The following is an 8320-nucleotide window of genomic DNA, read 5'->3' as shown; positions in this document are numbered from 1 at the left end:
CGATACGATACGGTATCCTGCACCCCTTCAGCTATTAGACCGAGATCAAGCCCTTTTTTGCCCACAATTTCCCCTCCCAGTGTGTGACATATGGTGTCGAAGAAGCAACGCAACTTTGAACACAACGGCGATCGGATCCTGCCGCTCCCGCAGCCGCCTCATCAGGTATCTGACTGAGGCTTTACCCTAAGCCAACTTCACTGGCTTTGGGGTATGTGCACTTGGCTGGACCTTGCGCAAAAGGGCTCCACCAACTGTTAGCAGAGCCCTGTTGATGAGGTATATGGCCACGACTGTGCCCAGTGTACCCAGACCAAACCGAGCCCACGGTCGGTGTTCCAGCCATAGTGCAACTAGCGCGTCTGTCCCGTGCCAGCTGCTGGTTTGCAGGTCGAATATGTACGGTGTGAATTCTCCTGGTGCAACAACCTGTACCCAGTTCCGAATCATTGGCGCCACGCCCGAATGTTCTCTTGACGTCCCTCCGAATGCCGACCGGCTATTGGCTTGATTGCGCATTTGAGAATCGTATCCAAGAGCAGGTGCTGCTGCAATGGTTTAGACAGATACTCGTCCATTCCTGCCTTCATGCACTTTTCGCGGTCACCCATCATGGCATGGGCAGTAAGGGCGACTATGGGCGTTCGCGCAGTTCCACTGTGTCTTTCGTATTCACGAATCTTTGCCGTGGCTTCGAACCCTCCCTGAAATAACATTAGCCAAAGACGCGATAGATTGGCTTCCAACAGTTGTGCGTTACCATAACGGGCATTTGTATGTCCATCAAGATTACGTCGAATGACTTCACAGTAACTGCCTCTACCGCTTCCAGCCCATTACCAGCCACTGTGACGATGTGATTGTGTTTCTGGAGGATCTTGACTGCCAGTCTCTGGTTGATTGTATTGTCTTCCGCGAGCAGAATCTTTAAGGTTCGTGTTCCTTCCGGGAAAGACAGGGTAGCCCTGTTCTCCAATGCTGGAATCATACTTGTACACAGATCGATGAGCTTGCAAGGTGTCGTCATGTAGGAGGTAATTCCCAGGTCAACGCAAGTCTTCAGACTAACATCGACAACGGGTGCTAATAGGACGATGGGTAAGTACTGAAAGCCATCCATGGCTCTTAGTTCCATAGCCGAACCCACGGAGTCAACAAGTAATGCGTCGTAAGTCAGTATACCCTCCGATTGAACTCGGGCAAGCGCTGAACCGTCGTCAGAGCTGACCAGGACCGGTGAAAGTCCCAATTGCTCGACCATGGCCCTGAGGTCTGCCCCGGACCGGGCTTGAGCCTTATCAACGAGAAGGACTCGATGGCCGTGGTATGGCAGGAGCTGCTTCTGGATGCTAGGGACATCATCCGGTGCGAGCTTCACTTTGCAAGTGAAGTGGAACTGGCTGCCTTTACCCACCTCACTTTGCACCCAAAGGTCACCACCCATCAGTTGAACAAGCCGCTTGGAGATAGACAGGCCTAGTCCTGTGCCGCCAAATTTGCGCGTCATGGAACCGTCGGCTTGCTGAAAAGTGTCGAAGATGAGGTTCAGTTTGTCCTTGGCGATGCCAATGCCAGTGTCTTTGACGACAAACTCGACCACGTACTCGTCAGACGCAGAGTGGGCCAGCCTATGTACTTGTATCGTTAGGCTCACCCGGCCATGCTCAGTGAACTTGATGGCATTTCCCACGAGGTTGAGTATGATCTGTCGAAGTCGGAATGAGTCGCCGACGACGTAATCAGGAACCGAACTGTCGACCTTGAAGGTGAGATCGAGCAGTTTCTCATTTGCCTTAACAGCCAGCGTCTTTAAAGCGTTGAAGACAGTGCCTCGCAGTGTGTAGGGTATCTCCTCGAGAACCATCATTCTCGCCTCGATTTTGGAGAGGTCCAAGATGTCATCTATGATCGTGAGGAGGCTGTTTGCAAGACTTTTGACGATGTTAAGCATCTCTCGTTGATACTGCGTCAAGTCGGTATCCAGGGTCAGTTGCGTCATCCCAATGATCCCGTTCATCGGGGTCCGAATCTCGTGCGACATGTTGGCCAAGAACTCTGACTTTGACTTGTTTGCCAGTTCTGCTGCTTCCCTCGCTTGTGTATTCCTTTGGATACTGTCTCTGAGGTTTGATATCATCTGGTTTATTTTCCGCTTCAGCTCGTCCATTTCGCCGGATGCTTCTACATCCACAAGTTTTGTGAAGTCGCCGTCCGTTGCTAGGTTTGTAATGTCGGAGAACGCACGAACTTGCGTGGTCTAGTAGACGTTAGCACGCCCAGTATGTCTGCCGCAGCACGCGAATGGAGCCATGTGCATTTTTATGCCATCTTACCAAGTTGCTCGCCATTGTATTGACATCGGTGGTGATCTCTCTCCAGCGACCGTTAAGGCCGGCGACGTCTGCTTGGGCACCCATTTTCCCATCAAGACCGACATCTTTCGCCACCCGCTGCATCTCGTAGCAGAAACTTGACAGGCGTTCGACCATGTTGTTGATTGTTTCCTTCAACACCTGTATCTCTCCGCTCGCCTCGACGTCGATGGTTTGGCTCATATCTCCATTCGCAATAGCCTGTGTGACGGCAGAGATGCTTCTGACTTGCACAGTGAGGTTTGAAGCCATCGTGTTGACATTCTCGGTCAGGTCCTTCCATCTGCCCTCAACGTTGGCAACTTGGGCTTGACCACCGAGTGTGCCGTCAGTACCGACCTCTCGAGCTACTTTGCTGACTTCTGCCGCAAATGTGCCCAGGCGGTCCACCATTTGGTTTATCGTGTTTTTCAATTCCAGAAATTCGCCCTTGACTTCGACCCCAATTTTTTTCGTCAAGTCACCCTTTGCCACTGCCGTCGTAACTTTTGCGATCTCTCTTACTTGTGTTGTCAGATTCATTGCCATACCGTTGACATTCTCGGTGAGATCCTTCCAAGTCCCCTCCACATCGTGCACTGTGGCTTGGCCTCCGAGCCGTCCCTCTGTCCCGACTTCTCTCGCAATCTTGGTGACTTCGCGCGCGAACTGCTGCAGCTGATCCACCATGGAGTTGATCGTAGACTTCAGCTCGTATATTTCTCCACTGCAGTCTGCCTGTACCTTCTGCGTAAGGTCTCCTTTGGCGACTGCGGTGGTAACCTTGATTATGTCTCGCACCTGTGTCGTCAAATTGTTGGCCATGGCGTTGACGTTGACAGTCAGATCGTTCCACATCCCCTGCGCTCCACCAACGTCCGCCTGACCCCCGAGAATACCTTCCGTGCCGACGTCTCTAGAAACACGTGTGACTTCAGAAGCGAAGGTACGCAGTTGATCCACCATGGTATTGATTGTTTGCTGCAGCTGGAGTATTTCGCCCTTTGCTGGTCGTTCGATCTTTTTCGTCAAGTCACCATGAGCGACGGCCGTCGTGACCGAGGCGATTTCCCGTACTATCTCGACTATTAGACCATGTCTACCGAGTTGCCCGGTGCACTTACCTTGATCGGTGAGATTCTGCGCCATGACGTTCACTGTCGACGATATTAGCGTGGGCATGCACAGATGTTCCATCGGCGCAGCCTACCATTGTCCGTTAGTTCTTTCCATGTACCGTCGACGCCTCCGATACGTGCTTGCCCACCCAATAATCCCTCTGTTCCAACTTCGCGGGCTACTCTCGAAACTTCACTGGCGAAGGTCTGCAGGCGGTCCATCATAGCGTTGATAGTGCGCTTGAAGGTAGTAATCTCAGGGTCCAGCTCCTTGGTGCTCATGCGGGCTTTCATGGTCAAATCGCCCCGGGCGACGGCGGTGACAATTTCACCAATCTCCCGAAGAGCGTCCTGAAAGGCTTCGTTGGCTTTGCGGTGCTTCCACAGCTCCTTCTGAAGTGTCGTAACCTGATCGTTCTCCGTTTGTCGAAATGGGCCTTGCAGGAAACTCTTCAGCTCCAGTAGCTCGACATGGACTCTAGCGAGTTCCTGCCGCTGATGATCGATCAATTTGGCTTGAGCATCAACGTGTTCTCGCAAAAGGTTCGTAATTTGCTCCGGACGCTCGTCGCCACGCTGCTGCGTTGGGCTGCTTGCGCATCCTGCAGATGCCGCGGGAAAACCGCGATGATGGGTCGCAAGCGTACTCGACTCACGTCCTGTACCAAAGAGCGTATCGCTGACCTCATCAGGCGTCACTGGAAGAACGACTGAAGAGGAGGCCGACGCGTTCCTTGCCAGCTGGTGAACTCGTACGGCCAGACTTCGCAGTTCCCGTTCAAGAGACCTTTTTGCAGCGCCCTCGGGCCCGGGAAGGCGCAGCGAAGTACTAATGGATCCATCTAGAGACGAGGATGGGTCAGTTGCAATAGCGGCCACGATTTTTGCGGCAGCTGCCAGCATATTCTCATTGTCCATTTCGAGTGCATGGAGGAAAGTTCGCATTCCCGAAAGTGGCCCTCAGGCGAGGAAGGTGAGTCAACGGGCACTTAGGCCAAGGTTCGACAAACGACTTGGGGACGCTGCTGGTAGGAAAAACTTCGCAACTTGGACGTCGGCGACTTGCCGAGTAGCTAACTTGAATGTGAGGTTGGATTCATCGCAAAGTCGAGCTGCTGGAAACCAAGTCTTGCGCGAAGTTAGTGGCGATGGAAACAGCCCCGGGCGGCGCCCGCACATGGCTCTGACCACCAGCTATGGACCGGTCCAGACTCTCCAACAGCGGGCGCCAGGACGGACGCTATCCGAGTTCAGCACTAGCCTGCAGAACCCTTGCACCTTATCTCCACAACCAGGCCCAGACCGTCCACAGGCATCTGTCAGACCGGCGATGGCACTTGTGAAAGCAAATGTGAATGTTTCGTCATCAAGACTGAAGTTATTATTGGTCTCTTCTTCAGATCCTCGAGATTCTTGAGGATTGTGTAGTTATCCTCATCTTTACGCTTGTTTTGTGCGTTGATGTGCAGCAAATGGCGGTGTGTGCGATATCCTTCACCACATTGCATAGGCCTCCATAAGCCTGTAGCCGTCAGGTTCGGCACACACCCTAGTACCCTCCAGGCACCCCTTTCCACCACTCTAACAGCATCCAAGTGTCCAAAACCCCGCCCGAGCAAACTGGCACATCGAGGATTAAGACTTGCCAAAAGCTGCACGAAGCAGCTTAATGTGTGCCGCACTGTCTGGCGCGTAATGTTTTGCTGTTAAGACCGAGATGGCACTCGTGAAGGTTTTATGACTGTCCACATCTGGACGAGGTTAATGTTGGTCTCCTCCCGAGACGCCTTAGTATTCTTCAGGGCCTTGTAGACAGCCATTGGCTCCAACGACACATGTCAGCGTTGCTCACCAACGACTAGGCGGAGATAGGCAAACCACATGCGGCCTGAGTCAAGCACCTGGAAGACTTGCCAACTGCCCTTGCGTTCTCGATTGATAGGAAAACTACCGTCCGGACGTCAATCTGTTACGCAGCGGACAAAAAGGCCTCAGCTTCATCCCATTTGTCCTTATGCTGCAGTCTTTCAATATCAGCAAAGTCGAGTGAGAAGGCAATCCGCCCTGGACTTCTGACACGGCATGCGAATGAGTTGCTAACGCAATTAGAAATGTCAGACATATGGTATGGATGCCAGCACAAAAGGCGTCACGGTCAAAAGATTGGGTGTATGAACGGTCACCCGAGTATTCATCGTGATCCCCTTATTTACTCGTGTGGGACAAGTGAGACATGCAGTTCCCTTCACGCCCCCTGTTTGCTCTTATGCAGTTAGTTGGCACGAAATCGTACAGTAGTTATACGTCCAGTAAGTAGTGCACCAACAACCGAGACTCTGCAACAACATGTTGCAGTGACAGGATGGGAACATCATGGGAGACCAGATGAAGCCTCCTTATGTTTCCTCGAGTCAACTTCTCGCCCCACTGCGGTTGTGAATCGAGTATCGAGTCAGGGATCGGGCAATGCCGATCCCCATGCTCCTTTCATCGAGATTCTGTGCTTTTGGCACCTGGGTGGAAAATCCCATGGACGCCACTCTGCAAGGACATCTACCCGCTGTCCAATCAGTAGGTCCCCTCTTCTCGGTTCCGAGACTTCAGAGACAGCCCTCCAATCAATTGACGGAACAACATGCCTTTTTGGATTGCTCGGTTGCCACCCATGCAAGCACATGATCGATCGCGCTGTGCTCTAATTTGCTGCCGTCAAAGATGCAATGGTCCCTCAACGGTACGACCCCCAATCGGCCAGGTGTCCCAGGCTTGTGAGGAAAAAGCGTTCCAAGGCCCGGTGGGTTATAATGGAGACTGCATGTCACGGGACTCGCCGCAGTTACCCTTTTGAAGGCTTCGCCAAAGATTTTGGAGATGGACGTGCTTTCTAAGAAGATTGAAGCCAGGTCAGATCTCGAAACGGATGATGCGCGACGGCTTTGTCGGTCTGATTGGCCCGCTGCATTGGCTAGGACTTGCCACAAACATGCGGAGCATTGGCTCCGGTAACCAGGGTATTACGAAACACGCGGTGTCTCACTTGCGCCCGTGGCCCCCCTCCCCCACCATCCCCAGCTTCACTCACAGTGACAGGACCAAGAGTGATGAGCATTGCAAGGCTGTAACCGAAGTGCCTTGACCATCCCATGCATGTGCTTACATCGTCTCAGGAACTGCCCAGCGTTTTCAGGGGTCGCTACCGTAGGCGCACGGAGGTGGCCGAGCTTGTGTCAACCTGTGGCGACCTTCCCGGCGTGACACGGTTGGGCCATCCCTTTCCAAAACGATGACACACGTCATCGGCTACAGTCCTAGTTCCTGAACTTCTTTAGCGGCTACAACCTGTACCTGCGATTTCTGAAGCTCCAAGGTTGTCGCGATGTCAAGCGACTAAGTCTCTCCTTCCCAGTGCCGTGCCGAACACGGTAGTCAACTGCCCGCAGGCCTGTAGGTGTCTACGGCATCTGGCATGACTGGCCGGCGTTGAATCACTGTAGTGGCTCCCTTTGGAGTTTAGCATCGCGGCGAGCCTGTAAAAAGTTTGTGTGGAGACAAGACGTCATCGGTGGCTAGTGCATCGTGCTTGGCACTTTCCGACCACCCTTCTCCGTCTGTGCATTGTGGTACATAGGCCGTCTCATTACCTCCTTAAGTCTCGACTCTGCCTAATACTGTAGTATCCGACACCACATGGACTCGACGCTTATACATCCAAAAATTCCCTCTCATTTGGAGCCTTTCCTTGGGGACAGGTCGCTGCCATCCAGACATCACAACGGCCCATATGATGTCGCTGATCCAAGCGGCCATGGCTTGTCGGCGGAAGAGCAGTACGTTCTTCCAGCGACAAGCGTTGCTTCTGGAGACACTCAGCGACACGCAAAGCGCATAGGCGTGGCACTGGCCGACCTAGAAGTCCGCAAGTTTCCGATGAGCGGGCATTGCGTCACCAACATGCGGATGCCCGATATCTTACATGACGACGCAAGCGGGATTCGCGAAGGGTATTCATTGCTCGGCGACAGCGGCGAGTCTCGAGACAATGACATCGACATAAAGCCGTTCGAATCCACAAAGCCGAAGATTAAGCCGATCTCGATCAAGAAGCGAGGTCGCCCGCGAAAGCCTCGTTCTAACGCTGCAGCCACGGAAGCACTGAAGGAAGATAAGGCCACCAAATCCGGGCGCCAGATGATACCTAAGAGCGAGACCGACATTTCTGGCTCAGACAACATGAAATCACTACGCACCCGCGAGAAGAATCGTGTAGCGGCCGACAGGTGCCGCTTGCGAAGGCGGCAAGAGGAGGAGAAGCTCAAATCAAGGCATGAAGACCTGGAGCAAGAGCATCGCAGGCTACTCTACGCGCATTCAGAGCTCATGTCCGAGACGTATGTGCTCAAAAACATGTTGATGCAGCATGGCAACTGTGACTGCCAACTGATCCAGAACTATCTAAAAGAGTCGGCGTCCGAGTTGGTGGCCAAAAAACTGAAACAGCAGCATAGCCGATGGTGACAAATCCGGTGGCTTTAGAAATTCATGCCGGGCGCTACGGAGTCGACCTGACTTGTGAGGTACAAATGGAGGGTGTTTTAGGCAATGGGATGCCACAATTCTGAGAAACACCGCTATCCCGAAGGCCCAGGAGATCTTCATCCCCTCTGTAGAACTGTGTTCTGGACTGCAGTAAAGTTCGTGGGTGAGTCCACTACAAAATCGTATCCGCGCTCTAAAAGCTTGGAGATAGCGTTCGCAGAAGGTAGCGTCATGGCGAACCGTACGACACATGCCGAAAGACTCGGAAGCAACCTTCTCGAAGAAGCTTGTAGAGTCATCAGTCCCCGACTGGGT

General features: G+C 53.0%; 2 protein-coding genes across 2 annotated transcripts; one reads left to right on the top strand and one right to left on the bottom strand.

The window, feature by feature from the left end:
- Window positions 1–715: 715 nt before the first annotated feature.
- Window positions 716–4158, bottom strand: PLICBS_010180 (histidine kinase osmosensor; the record flags this gene model as incomplete). Its single annotated transcript, XM_065601876.1, has 7 exons — window positions 716–978; window positions 1213–2257; window positions 2334–2806; window positions 2903–3427; window positions 3476–3508; window positions 3562–3877; window positions 4126–4158. The coding sequence occupies 7 exons, from the start codon at window positions 4156–4158 to the stop codon at window positions 716–718; spliced, it is 2688 nt and encodes an 895-aa protein (XP_065457948.1).
- A 3092-nt stretch (window positions 4159–7250) lies between these two features.
- On the top strand, window positions 7251–7984 carry PLICBS_010179 (uncharacterized protein; the record flags this gene model as incomplete). The annotated part of the gene is made up of 2 exons (XM_065601875.1): window positions 7251–7296; window positions 7359–7984. 2 exons carry the CDS (start codon window positions 7251–7253, stop codon window positions 7982–7984), a joined length of 672 nt encoding a protein of 223 aa, XP_065457947.1.
- Between the last annotated feature and the right edge of the window lie 336 nt (window positions 7985–8320).

The sequence above is a fragment of the Purpureocillium lilacinum genome (assembly GCF_023168085.1).
Source record: "Purpureocillium lilacinum CBS 284.36 DNA, scaffold_8, whole genome shotgun sequence".
NCBI lineage: Eukaryota > Fungi > Ascomycota > Sordariomycetes > Hypocreales > Ophiocordycipitaceae > Purpureocillium > Purpureocillium lilacinum.
This window is presented reverse-complemented; position numbering and strand designations above follow the sequence as displayed.